This window comes from Lupinus angustifolius, chromosome LG05 (assembly GCF_001865875.1).
Source record: "Lupinus angustifolius cultivar Tanjil chromosome LG05, LupAngTanjil_v1.0, whole genome shotgun sequence".
Lineage (NCBI taxonomy): Eukaryota > Viridiplantae > Streptophyta > Magnoliopsida > Fabales > Fabaceae > Lupinus > Lupinus angustifolius.
Window position 1 is genome coordinate 17,592,261 of NC_032013.1, and position 15,132 is coordinate 17,607,392.

The 15,132-nt window shown below is 33.0% G+C and overlaps 1 protein-coding gene across 1 annotated transcript; it reads left to right on the forward strand.

The window, feature by feature from the left end:
• Positions 10,909 to 12,167, forward strand: LOC109347942 (DNA-damage-repair/toleration protein DRT100-like). The gene has a single exon (XM_019588073.1). It carries the CDS (start codon positions 10,971 to 10,973, stop codon positions 12,066 to 12,068), a length of 1,098 nt encoding a protein of 365 aa, XP_019443618.1. The 5' UTR covers positions 10,909 to 10,970; the 3' UTR covers positions 12,069 to 12,167.

The following is a 15,132-nucleotide window of genomic DNA, read 5'->3' on the forward strand; positions in this document are numbered from 1 at the left end:
GTAACTCCCATTGGAAAAATGCATTCCTAAGAAGTCAATCTCAGTTTGTCCCAATTGAATCTTCTTTTTGGATAACATAATTCCATGTTGTTGGGCAAGGCTGAAAAATTGATCTAATAAATTTTTGTGGGAGGACTTGTCCTCTAAGAACAGAAGAACATCATCAATGTAGATTATGATACTATCTAGGATAGGCTCAAAGATCATGGTCATTACTTTTTGGAAGAGAGATGGGCAACCTTTAATCCAAAAGGTAGGATTGTCCATTGTTATTGTGCATTTGGGATGCATAATGCAGTCTTGTGGCGATCAATAGGGTCTAATTCAAGTTGCCAAAATCCAGATTTAAGGTCAAATTTTGAATATATCTTGGCGTCCCTTATCGACACATATTGGGAAGATGCTTTGGGGATCGAAAACTTGTCATCCTTGAGGAAGTGATTGAGCGACCAGTAGTCAATCACTAGCCTTTTTTTACTCTTATTTTTTCAGATCTCTTCTCAACATAGAAGGCTTGGCATGCCCACTCAGACTTTGTGGGCTCGATCAGACCTTGTTTTAACAGTTGGGCACACTCTTTTTTGGCCTCAAGGAGGTCAAGATGACTCATTCCTAGGTGTGTTGTCTTTGTAGGATTGATATCTTCATTCAGCTTGAACGGAAGCTATATAAAGAAGTTTGGATTTTCCATAGGGGTTTTGGATGGTTGAATTTTTCATGGTTGTTTGTGCATAAGGAAGGAGCTTGTCCCTTCTATCTTTGAATTCACTAGGGGCTTCTGAGAGAGCGTAGAGCTTGGTAATCTCAGAATATGGCTTAAATTCTCTTTTGTACTTGATTCTCGAAGGAAGGATTTGGAGTCTTCCTTCCATAACATATACATCCATGCCTATTAATATATATTTGTTGGAAAGGTTGCTTCCAATGACTTTTGTTCATATAGTGCATTCGGGGAAAAACCTAATCCCTATGGACTTTTGTTCATATGTTTTCCCATCTACTGCAAGGAAAAAGTGTGATTGTCGACTCCAAGCTTCATTTGGGAGGATCTCAGGATTCATCATTGTGGGATGTGCTCCTCTATCCATGTAGGCAATTACCCTTCTCGGATGATCAAATTTTGAGGCAAGGATTTGGATTTCAACACAAGGTAGTGGAGAGGTAGGTGAAAGACTGTCTATTCCGTAAATGGAGAATATCGGAAGGTATTCACCATTGGAAATAGCCTCTGATTCTGAAGTTAGGTTGGTTTCAGAAGTATAATCCTGAAGACCAAAGATAGTTTCATCATCTGCAGAACTCTGTTCTGAGTAGAGTGATTCTATGTCCCCTTCTAGAGGCTCTATGGAATTAATGAGCTTGGTGGCCTTGGAAGTTTTGTTTGGACAGGTTCTTGAAAAATGCCCTCTCTGTCCACATATGAAATACTTCTAACCATTCTTCTTCCCTCTATTCCCTTACCCGCGAAGGAACTACAAGGACTTCTTTCTTTGTCGGGGAATTCTCTCAAACTTTTGTTTTTGAAATTTCTTCTTTGTGGAGCAAGTGAAACTCTTCTCTTTACATTGGATTTCCAGATATGGTTTTGTACATGCCTTAGTGAATTTGGACTTTTGTTTCAATATGTTAGAGAAGAATTAGTGTTGCTTGCAAATTTTGTCAAGAGCTTCTAATGTTAACTGGTGAATTTTCCCTAGAGTAAGGGCACTGAAGTCTTTATGTGAAGCGACTACCATCCTATGAAGTTCGTGTTGGAGTTCTTGTGGGAGAGAGGCTACATAATTAATTTTCAAACTGTTGTCATTGTAGCCATTTAACAAGTAGAATTGTTGTGACATTCTTTGGAAATATTTCTCCATATTTTTTACCTTTAGTGAGCAACATTTCATTTCAAAGAACTCTTGTCTCATCGTTTTATCGAAGATGCTCATATCTCTGATAAACTCTTGGTGGATCGCCCCTAGAACTTCAACAATATTGTGCAATATGTGGAATTGGTCTTGCCTGACTTGTCCAAGATTATGGTACCACTCTTTCAAGGTACCGATCATTCTGCAACAAAACTCCTCTATGACTCTATAAGAGTTTGCATCATCTTTCATCATCTTAGTATCTAGCCATGCTCCAAAGTCAATGAGTCTCTTTATTCGTTTGCTTCGAGGCAAATCATCAAAGGTGAACCAGGGTCCCTAGTTTGGTTTGGAATTGGTCTTTTTGGAGATGAAATCACTTCTTCCTCTAGGGATTAATAGAATGTGTCAGTTTGTACTCTTAATGTAAAAGTGTTGACCATGAGTATATCTGTGATATTGGTCATCTCCATTTCAGAATCAGAACTGGGAAGAAATTTTGTCTCTAGATCACTCGACTTCTCAGTTTCTGAACTTTGAGGTGACAACCTTTGTCTTGTCTCCCTTTTCAAAGATTTTTCTATAGAGTCCATCGCCTGGAAAAGTTGTTCTCCAGTAGGAGAATATTTATGAAAAGACTCTATCTAGTTTTTTCCTCTTTTCTGAGGAGGTTCAGGATTGGGCAGCAAGTCCGAGGAGGAACCACTGGTCTTGGATGTTTTTTCTCTACGTACATGTGTCCTTTGGGACTTTGGTCTATAGGCAGTTGGGAAAGGGTATGATGGATTATTGTATGAGGTTGTTGGAAAGATAGATGGAGCCTTAATGGTGGGAGTGTAGTATGTTGGGAAACCATGAATGTTGAGAAATGGATGAGCTTCAAATTCTTTGCTCTGAGCTGCCATGTGGGCATTGATATAATCGTCCATATCTCTTACCTGAGAGCGAAGGTGTCTAATTTCTTTTTCTTTCAGATCAAAATCTTTGCCAAAACATGTTCTAGCCTCTAACATCTCTCTTATTTCACTCTCAATCTGGATGATTTGTGAGTGAAGAGTCTTGTAATACTTCTACATCTTGGATGATAAGTATTGGAGCTTTTGGTCATTTTTTTCAATGCTATTAGTTATTCTGCTCACTTTTGCATCAATATTCTTCAAAATAGAGTTTTGAGCCTTGGCATTTTCAGTTTTCCAATTAAGTACTTCTTCAGCTTGGCTTAGAGGCTTAGTATTTCCATCAGCTTGGACTTTAGTTGGTTGAATAAAAGGTTTTGTAGAGAGTTTCAAGATTGGTCTGTCTTTCTCTCAAAGGAAGAAAACTCTCTATCATATTGAGGGGATGAAGAAGAAAACATCTTGCATGGAATAGGTTGAGGAACAACGGTCAACGATCATGGCTTACATGTCTAATATGCATCATTTGGGGACTATGAGATCAGAGTAGGGTCATTAGGTGGTTATGGCACAAGAGTGAACCCTTCTTCGTTGAGCATCTTAAGCCCTTCTTCGTAGATAGAAAGGGGTTTTCTATTCTTGTGGATTCCTACCCATAGGCCATTTTCTGGATCAGATCTTCTTCTTGGAGAAGGAGGAGGCTTGCAGCAAGACTTGTTCTTCCTTATCTTTTTGTCTCCTTGTCGTTAGTGTCATCATGGTGCATCGAACATTCATATTCGGGGTCGCACATATCTGGATTAATGTCCCAGATAAAATGTTCACCTATTTTATCCATATAAATGGGGTCTCCTTTAGAAGTGAAACTATGGACATGACACCAATCTTCTCCACCAACGGGTGTGATCATTAAAGATTGGAAGACAGATGGAGTATTGTTGTTGGGACCTTCATCAGGCTTCTTAAATATGGTTCTTACAGATCCGTCAACATATCTTCTGAATGTTGCTTTAAAAGATTAGACTTGTGTTTTATCATATCCATGTCTTCCTTATAAGCTTTCTATCTTTCTGAAAGCCAAAGCTATAATGTTTATACCATAACCTTCTACATAGATGTTAGTATGCTCTACACTTGCCTCTATGAGGATCCTGTGCATCAGAAAAACATCTGACTTCAGATCCATGCTACGGTCCTGCCTATTATGGTAATATACTATATAAGAGTAGTCGGACCTTGAGACATATAGAAGTTAACGGTCAGCTCATTAAAGTCTCAGTTGGTGAGTAATTGTATTCATGAGTGTGTGTCCTTCCCTACTCACCTCTACTATAACATGCATACTATATGTACCCCCTATTTTCCTAAGGTGGCTCTGATACCACAGTGGCTGGGAGCTTCCTATCATGATAACACACCTACCTTATTAGGATCACAATACTATCTCATATTTTATTTTATTGGTAATAACAACGGCAAGAGAACCCATGTGAAAGAGCATCTCATTGGAGATTATCTTTTACATCATTATATATTTGAGTCAAACTATTATTTTATAATTTGTTACATGAATTGAGAGTAACATTTAGTTTTTTTGCACAATAGTAAATAATATTTTTATTCATATTTAAGTCCCACAATCTACTCATATTTTTATATTATTTAATAACAAATGATTTTTATCTCTTATTTTTTACATTTGGGACACACATTTTCTTATAAGAATAACCATAAGAATGTTTATTATTAAGAAATAAGAATCTCACGTTGATAAATGAGTGAAGAATATTATATTTCAATAAGAATTTATTACAAAAAAATATATAGATGGAGATGCTCTAAATATTGTATTGGATACGATATATTTTTACATATATATTTCCAAAAAAAGAAATACTCAAATTTATAATTTAAATAACATTTTTCAAAAAAACTATACATATTTTAATAAATCTATAGTTTAAATTGAGAGACCAAGTCATAAGAATTTATTACACTTAAATATCAAAGTAAATATGAAATAAAGCAAAAACGGCATTCACTCTATAATCTACATTCTAAATTTAATCCACATCGATCAATAAATCTAAATGGCACTTTATATTCTAAATCAAAGATATGTTAAGGTGGACACACACCATGAAGGGAGTAGCTCAATGCTTAAACATTTGAAAGCAAAAATTGGAGTAAATCAAAATGTAGGGCATGAATAAAAAATTACCTCAACAATGACTAGGTTTGGATGGCGAGAACTCAATGGTAATTGTAAAAGAACTTCAAATCAACAGCGATAAGTAAGTCTATTCTTTAGTTTGTTTTACATGTTATTTCCCTTCAATCACTAAAGAATTAGTCTCTTGTTGCTTGTCACATATATTTTTTCATATTTTATTTTTAAAGCAAAACAACATATTATTGTACAATTTAAAAAAAAAAGTTGCACCATAATTTGCTTTATTAAGCTAAACTTGATCCCAATTGACAATTTTCACAAAAACAATCAATTTTTATTGATTCTAGTATAAAGCAATTGAATATGTTGGTTAGAAGTTTGGTTCAAATATTTTTTGGTCAAACTAACCATATATTAAAATATTTATATCACGGGAAAAAACATTGTTTAGATATTCATGATTCTCGATCTTTTCTAATGTTATAAATGCCCTTAATATGTTTTGGTTCACCATGCAATATTTTATTTATTTGTTATTCTAAGGAAATAATATTTTCATTGTTATATATATAATGCTAAGCATTTTCCTAAGAAAATTATTAAATGCTAAGTTTTTATTGGGAGGTTACACATTTTTTTATGATGGGAAGTGGTGTATTTAATACATTATATAGTCTACTTATTTTTATAAGGGAGACTTGTTAAGATTGATTGTCAGAAACATTGTTATTATTATTTATTAATCAATTTTAAAATATAATTATCTTTTAAACCCATTAATATTAAAAATTTCATTGTCGTCCATTTGACAAATCTCACATCTACATTGAATTTTATTTCTTACTATTTTATTCCTTCATTAAGATTTCCTTAAAGCCTTGCCATTAAAAGTTTTGCAATGATTTGAAAGTATATTGATAGAAATTTCCTTGAGCATGTGTTCACATACACAAATTCTTATGAGTTGTGGTCGAAACTTGAATCTATCATTCAAAAGAAAACTCCCAAAAATAAAATATATTGTGTCAGAATGCTGGTGAAACTCCACTATAGAGATGACCACAGCCTGATAGAGCAATGGAATTCACTGAAGGGTCTTGTCAAACAATTGACAAAGATAGATATGAAGATATATGATGAGTTGCAAGCACTTATGCTACTGAGTTCATTGCCTGAAATATGGATACATTGGTAGTCATGCTCAGCAACTCAGTCATAGATGGGCATATCTCAATGGAGACTATTTCAAACAGTCTATTGGATGAAGAATCTAGAAGGAAAGAACACAATCATCCTTCCATTCTGAAGCAAAAGTTGTGAAGAGACGAGAAAGAAGTGAAAATCATGAAGGAATGGATCTCATAGAAGAAGCAAAAGCAAATTCAATAGTTGCTCTCAATCTTGTACAAGGTCAGTAATATGTTATTATTGTAGCAAATAAGGGTATAAGAGATCTAAATGCAGGTCTTTGAAGAGAGAACAACAAACTGGAAATGTCCATGAAAGTTTAACTGATCCAAGGAAGAATGGTTATAAGCCTACTACAACCCTCGCTGCAGACGATGATGTTCTCCTAATTGAGAAGACAATTACGCAAATGTTGTAATGGTGATTGTTCTTGGATCTTGATTTTTGTGTCTCTTTCTGTGTAAGTCCACATGAAGGTTTCTTCTCAAATTACAAGAAAAGAGATTATGGTATTGTGAAAATGGGAAATCAAGTTACTAGCAAGGTTGTAGAAATTGGTGATATCATGTTGCTAAAACACACAAAAGACAAGCTTGTATTGAAGGAGGTGTTATGTTCTCATATATGCATCCCAGCCTTATCTCAAGAAGTAAGTTGGATGGTGCTAGTTTTGTAAGTCACTTTGGTGTTGGAAAGTGGAAACTAGCAAAAGGTAACTTAGTTATTGCTAGAAGCTCAAAGGAAAGATCTTTATACATTATGCAATGATGAATTTGTTCTAGAGAAGCAAATATTGTTAATAACTCCAAAGATCTTTGGCATAGACGATTGAGACACATAAGTGAGAAGACACTTAAGATGCTTGCCAAAAAGTACCTTCTAGGTATAAAAGGTCAAAACTCATATTCATATAATGATTGTCTTTATGGTAAACAATGTGGAGTCATTTTTTAGAGATTAAACAATCCTTCACACAGAAATGAAATACCTGAGCTGCTGCATTCGGATGTTTGCACAACATCTAAAATATCTCTTGTAGGAGTCTATTACTTTGTCACATTCATAGATGATCACTTGAGAAGAGTATGAGTATACATGTTAAAAAGCAAAGGTCAAGTCCTATTAGCATTCAAAGAGTTCCATGCACTAGTAGAGTTATTGGAAGACTTATGATACTAGACTAGAGAAGATACCACCAAAGACTCCTCAAATGAATGGTAGCGACTCAATTGAATTAATGATTATAAGTCCACGAGGTCACAGGTTCGAGTCACGGAGGCTCCTTTAGGGGAATAAAATTTTGGAGGCGGTATTTAAGCTTAAAGAGTGGCATGCTCAGTAAATCATGGACCCACAAAGGTCAAATGTCAAGGCTAGGATGTTACATTAAAATGCGCCTTTTAATATGTCAATCTTGGAAATGACAAGACCAATATTGTTGATTTGAAGAATGCTTTAAGCAAGTCTTTTACTATGAAAGACTTAGGTTCTACAAAATAAATCCTTGGAATAAGGATGATCAGAAATCGTCCCAAGAAGTTGTTATGACTATCAGAAGACAAGTATATTGAGATAGTTCTCAAGAGATTCAACATGAATAAGGCAAAGCTTGATAATGCTCCATCTATTGGATATTTCAACTTAAGCACAATTCATTGTCCAAGAAGTGATGAATAAATGAAAGAAATAAGCAAAATGCTTTATTCTTCTATGGTATGAAGCCTACTATATGCCATGATTTGTATAAAACCATATATTGCCCATGCAGTTGGAGTTGTGAGTCGATTCTTGTCAAATCCCCATAAAGAGTATTGTAATGCACTGAATTAGATATTGAGATATCTGAGGGGAATTGCTAAAAGATGTTTATGTTTTGATAATGAAGATCTTGTACTGGTAGGATACGCAGATGTTGACATGGGTGAAAAATTAGATTCCATAAATGTTATCTAACTACCTTTATAGTGGGAGTTGTATCTTAACAATCTAAGTTACAAAGATGTCACTACAAGAAATTTGTCATATACCTATGGATGAAAATTGTTGGTAAAAGACAAGAAATCGTAGGTATAGCATAAAAAACTTTTACCTACGGATGTTTTTGTTCGTCGTATTTAAGTCGCTATACCTACGAATTTTCACTATCACTAAAGGTTGTGGTGACGATTGTCGGGAGCATGGGTATAAAACTGTAACCTATACCTACGGATTTTGTTCGTCACTAAAAGTGTTTATACCTACGGATTTTCGTTTTCAATATAGGTTTTAGTGATAGTAGTCATTATCATATGTATAAGGCTAAAACTGAAGTAGGGTACGTTGCAACATCCAAAGCTGACAAGGAGATAAAAATTATGAAAAACATCTTGTATGAATTGGGTAATGTTCAAGAAATATATATTTTGCGTTCTGATAGTCGCTATTGATAATTACATTTTGTAGGCCTGGTGTGTAAAAAATATTTAGGCCCATAATTTAACTATATGAAGCTTATATCTCAAAGTTTGATCAATGGATTCAAAAGAAATTATGATGTCAAAATAAAAATGAGTATACATTGCATACCAAAAAAATTAATTATGTAATATTTGTATACTAAATTTTGAACAAAAGAAGTTCATACAAACCTTGAGAACATAAGATACATTTTCTTTCTTTTTAGCTCGATTATTATTATTTATTGCGGACTTGAGTCTAGTATATTTTAGGGTCATCTTCTTAATAATTCAGTCTAGGTCATACATTTGTTTTAATCACACATTAATTATTTAATAATATAAAATAATGATCATTACAATCAACGATACAGTATTGAATAGATTTATATGTATAAAAATAATATTTGACAACATAATAAATATAAATAATAATATATTTATCAATCATAAATAAAATATAGTTATATAAATAAAAAATATTTGGTCCAATTAATTATGGGTCTGTGTTGTGCACTTGCGGTACACGGGTCAGCCGGGATGGTAGTAGAAATCTCAGATTTCCTACATTTTTCTCTGCACAGCCATACTAGCTAATCGGTCATCGTTTAAATTTTTTATCTCTAAAAATATGCAGTAGTTAATTAATAATTAATAACGAATATGAATAAATAATGTATAACTTATTTCTATCAATTAGTATAATCTATCATATATAACCAATAAAGTCCAGCATAATTAAAAAAAGTCGAGTTATTAAATATAATATTAGGCGATCTATGTGCATGGAATTGAGGAAAAACTCCCACTTCAATAATTTCTACTACTTGAAAAGAATTAATCTTTGATAGTTATTGGCTAATTGAATCTTGGTTAAACTTGTTTGATTGAGTAAACAACTTTCACCAACAACAATTTAAAATTAAACCCGTTGTAAAATAATGTTCATAAAAAATAAATAGAAAACTAAAAATTGTAAGCTCTAGTAATGTCAACAAAGATCCATCTACTTGATAGTGATTCAACTTATATCTCGTAAGAACTTGAATCTGATTCAAGCACTACGTGTATCTTACTGTGAGTAATCCTTAAATAAGCTTTAGCATATTTAGTTCAACTTATAGCAGAAATATGGCTAAGCAGTGCTTCCTCAACCCCACTTGATGGCATACTGCAGTGGCAATATCAACATGCGTTGGTTTAAGTAGTACATGTTTGATTTCTCTTAAGTAAGTTCCTGAGTTCGAGTCTTGTTGTTAGAAAAATTATTTGCTAAATATGAATATTCCTGATTCGGACAGGATTACCTCCGGTACAAGGATACTTGTGGAAAAAAAAAATATTTGACAATGACATGTGCTCATTCTTTCTAATTATGAACCACATAAGGTATGGCCAAAATATTAACTAATGGTGACCGTTCAGATCACATGATAATGTAATGATTTGGTTACAATGTAGCACAGGGGTTGGCCTTTAATTAATTGGAGGTTAAATACTTTTTATTTATATAATTAATTTTATTCTCTACATCACAAGTATATTATTGCTTTTACTCTTTTTAAATTTGTTATGTATTCAATTATTATTACTATATGCATAAATTTGTCCAATATTATATTGGTTGTAATGATCATTATTTATATTATTATGTATTTGATGTGTGACTGAAATAAGGGTTTAATTTAGAATGATAAAAAAAATATGAGACAATTTAATGTTTATAAAGAAGCCCACTCAAAAATACTAGACCCAAGTCACCAATAAATAACAATAATCCAGCCAAAATAAAAGTGTATTTTTCATTGTCAGACCTTCTTTATTCAAATTTATTATAAAAATATTACTTAATTACATACTTTTTACATACAATAAGTGCTTATTTTCATTTTATCATCACAATTTATTTTAACCCATTAATTTTTTTCAGATTAATTAAACAGGGTCATCATTTTTTTCTTGTATTAGACTTACAAAATATAAAGGCCAACACTAATCATATCAAATTTAGTTTTTTAATTATAAAAAAATTTACACGGTATTAGTCAAAATCAACACTAGTATAACTTTTTATACTATTAGCGATATTTCTCTCACACTTTTGGATAAGTAACTAATTCCTTTTGGTATCTATAATTGTCTTTCCTCACAAATGTTACTCACAGAAATTGAACTATTAATCTTTTAATTATTTTAATAATCTAGTAAAATTTTACACAACTGAAAGTAAGTGTACATTTACTAAACGTGCAACTAGAATTTAAAACAGTGAAACACTCTACAGAACCGACTGTAATAAAAGCACCATGCAATGGGCATTTTGGTCAGGCAATACTTACAAATACATGAACCCACATTAACACTGCAACATTCACTCACACTAAATCTCCACGTTCCAGATAGAGAGAAAAAAAAATCAAACACAACAATGCCTTCTTTCCTAATCTTTTTAACCATTCTTCTCTCAGCTGTCTTATCCGCCGTCCACAGCTGCACGCCGTCGGACAGGGAGGCACTTCTGGCCTTCAAGGCAGCCCTAAGCGAACCCTACCTCGGTGTCTTCAACTCATGGTCCACAGCTAACTCCTGCCAAAATTGGTACGGCGTAAGCTGCGACGCCACCACCGGCCGCGTCACCGACATCAACCTCCGCGGCGAGTCGGAAGATCCGATGTTCGAGAAAGCCGGACGCACTGGCTACATGACGGGAACAATCTCGCCGGAGATTTGCAAGCTCGATCGCCTCACCAACCTCGTCGTTGCCGACTGGAAAGGCATTTCCGGCGAGGTTCCTGCCTGCATAACTTCCCTCTCCTCCCTCCGCATCCTCGACCTCATCGGAAACAGAATCTCCGGCGAGATTCCGGCAAACATTGGGAACTTGCAAAGGCTAACTGTCTTAAACCTCGCCGATAATTCCATTTCCGGCAAGTTTCCGGCGTCGATCGTTAACCTCGCATCCCTCAAGCACCTCGACCTCAGCAATAACCGTCTCACCGGAGCTATCCCCGCAGATTTCGGAAAACTCAGCATGTTGAGTCGAGCCTTACTGAACCGGAACCAACTCTCTGGTTCAATTCCGGTTTCCATCGGAAACATTTATCGGCTCGCGGATTTAGATTTGTCAATGAACCGGCTCACCGGTTCAGTTCCGGTCCAGTTCGGGAAAATGCCGGTTCTTTCTACTTTAAATTTGGATAGCAACTTGCTTTCGGGTCAAATACATCCGAATTTGTTAAGCAACATGGGTATAGGTATTTTAAACCTAAGCCGTAACCGATTGGAGGGTACCATACCCGATGTTTTTGGGTCAAATTCGTATTTTATGACTTTGGATTTGTCTTATAATAACTTGAAGGGTCGGATACCCGGTTCGTTATCATCAGCCAAGTATATTGGACATTTGGATCTTAGCCACAACCACTTGTGTGGATCTATTCCGATAGGGTCACCCTTTGATCACCTTGAAGCAGCGTCGTTTAGTTACAATGATTGTTTGTGTGGAAACCCATTGAAGACTTGTTAATGAATGGGTGACCCGACCCATACCCGAAATAAGTGCTTGTTGATGATTCTTACAAGAAGCTATGAACGTTGAAGGCCAAATTAAGTGTTGTTTTTTATGTACTAGTTTTTGTTAAGTGATGATGTAATATAATATTTTAGTGCTAAGTTTGAAATGGACAAAAAATGTGATAAGGATTTGAAGGAAGGGATCTATGTTTAAGGGTACATGGGTCAAGCTAGTTCTGAATATTCATGTGGTGCATGTGATGTTCACATTTAGATATGTAAAAGATTTGGATTGGATAATGAGTCTTATTATTTTATACATTACTTTTTTATACTTACACTAATTAGTGGACCAGTTTAATGTTTTAGCAGGGTTTGTAATTTTGTATGTTTAAGTGCACACGGGTAAGGCCAGTTTTAAATATTCTTGTGGTACATGTGAGGTTCACAGTTAGATATTTAGATTATGTACAAGATTTGGTTAATGAATTTATTTCCTTTATAACTAAGATAATGACTGGATTATTGTTTTTCTTCATATTAGTTTCAGTGCATGACTTTCTTATATTAGTGACTGGTGGTTGATTTCCAATAGTTTTTTTAAGAGTGAGACTCTCTCTATTAATGGAGAAATAAGTGGTGTGTAAAAGTGAACAAAAAGTAACATATATTAACATTTATATTCCTTTTATGTGTAATGATGTTACACTTTTACCCTTAAAATATAAAAGAAAAAGTCACTTGTCTTTCCATTACTTGAGAATAGTCTCACTCGTTTTTTAATAATCTCACTAGTTAGTTGTGGGAGACTAATTTATTTTGGATTAATTAAAAAGTATTAAAAGTGAATTTTCTCTCTTATAATCAAATGTATATCTAAAAAAATTAGCTTCCTAACAACATGCCCGAGAAATCCATACATATATATATATATATATATCAACTATGATGAGTCTAATTAGTTGCTTATTGTTAGTTTTCACCTTTAAATATGAAGCAAAAATCAGTTTGATAAGGGAGTTTAAATAAGATTAGTTTTATACGATCAATTAAGATTTCTCTTATAACAAATTAAATTATTTTTATTTCTAACTTACTTTTTTTATCTTTTATCTCTACGTTCATTTTCAAAAATATCTAAAAAACAGTTAAAAGTTATTATATGTGAATTTTCAAAATAACATCTTTCCTTTACACAATTCTTTGGAAAGGTGGAGTGAATGGATAAATTGTCGGCGCAATAGATATGTGTAAATGTATAAAATACAGCACAGATGTTAAAATAACCCAATTTATGATTTTTTATATCATTTTTTGTTGATTTTCATGGCTATGACTAGGATTTGTGTCCTCCTTATTTATTACTCCCTCAATTTCTTATATTTTGTTATTTGAAGTTTTTATTTTTATTTCAAAACTATTGTTATTTTATAATTTTAAGGTTGGGCCAAAGTTTATTATATTTATCATTAACTAATTCTATTTTTTTTTCTTCTGTTTTTGTAGGAAATAAATATGGGTGTTTTGATCAAAAGACAATACTACTTAATGATTTCTTAATTTGTTGTCAACATTAACCTTAAAAAATAGAATGGGAGAAATATCATTTTATTACTTTTGTCCTATTTATAAGACTCTAGTAATTTCACCTGAATTAAAGAATGTGCTGATATCATTAACTGTGTCATCAATTATGTGTGTTTTTCATTAAATTTGCAACATTTATGTGCATTTTTCAAAATTGTCAACTCTTTTATCCTCTCTTCAACTTAATTAATTAATAATCTTCTCTTTCCAATTAATTAATGTAAAAATGTTTTAATAAAAAACAACTAATATGCTAAAACTTTGAGAGTGATTTTTTTGGTACTACCAGAATATCCTCTCGCTTCATGAGTAGGAAACTAATCTATTTTGAATACATGAATATCATAATAAATGATGCTCCCAAGAATTAAACAATTAACTTTTTAATTATATTAGGGATAAAGCGAGACTTAACACCATTAAACTAATAACTTATTGGTTGAGAATGTTCCTTAAAAGAACCATAACTTTAACCTAAAAGTATCTCATAAAAATGATTGGAGGTAGTACTCTCTCTATCCCTACAAGACATTTATAATTAATTCGAATATATTAAAGCAGGTAAAAGTAGTTATAACATTAGAATTTATTAAAAATATATATTAACATCCTAAAATTACCCCTCCAGATAAAAGATTTATTGGAATATTCATAAAGTGGTAAATATAGAGTATAATTATATATAGAGTGATATATTTGTTATATATTATTTAATATTAACAAAATATTATAAATTGACCTCTATAAAAACTTTCTTAAATTGAGTATAAATCGTAGGTTTGACAATGAAATGAATTAACTCGATATTTGTCTGAAATTCGATTCGTTATTTAACTTAATAAACTTAACTCATGAACCAAATAGGTTGAACTTAATTTAAAATAAGGTTGTTAAATAAATGACCTGAACTTGAGCCAAATACAATTTTATGTTTATGAAGTGACTCGATTATATATATAGTGAATAACAATGTTCGAACTAATGAGCATTTCGTAAACTCATAAAGAACTAAACCAATTCAAGTTGGCGAGTTGAATCAAACAGTCCCCGAAGCAAAACGAGTCGAGTCGATTTCAAATTGAAAATTGCTTGTATCGAACTCGATTTGACTCTCAATGTGAGTCAATTTTATCGACCTGAATTGAGCTGGGTCTAGGTTTGACTCGTTAGTCTTTGATCATTTTACTCATTTTGAGACAATGTCTTCAAAGTGTTCCTTTCGAATTAATTTATTTATTTAATTTTCTTAGTTCTTATCTTTGGTGATTAAAAATTTGGTTGTGGTCACTATTATGGTTAATATGACATTTGCGATGTAAATTTTTTATGAATACTTTTTTTTTTAATTTGATATGATTGTAATATGGTTCGAATTAGGATGATGCAATCACATTTAGTCATATACGACTGTCTCATCTAATTCAGTATAACTTCAAATTTGCAGAATGGTACATTTGTGTTGTGGGTGCATTTTGATGTCACATTACAAT

Bases quoted from the DNA above. Each gene is read 5' to 3' on its own strand.
- LOC109347942 (XM_019588073.1), top strand. From the start codon at position 10,971: ATGCCTTCTTTCCTAATCTTTTTAACCATTCTTCTCTCAGCTGTCTTA.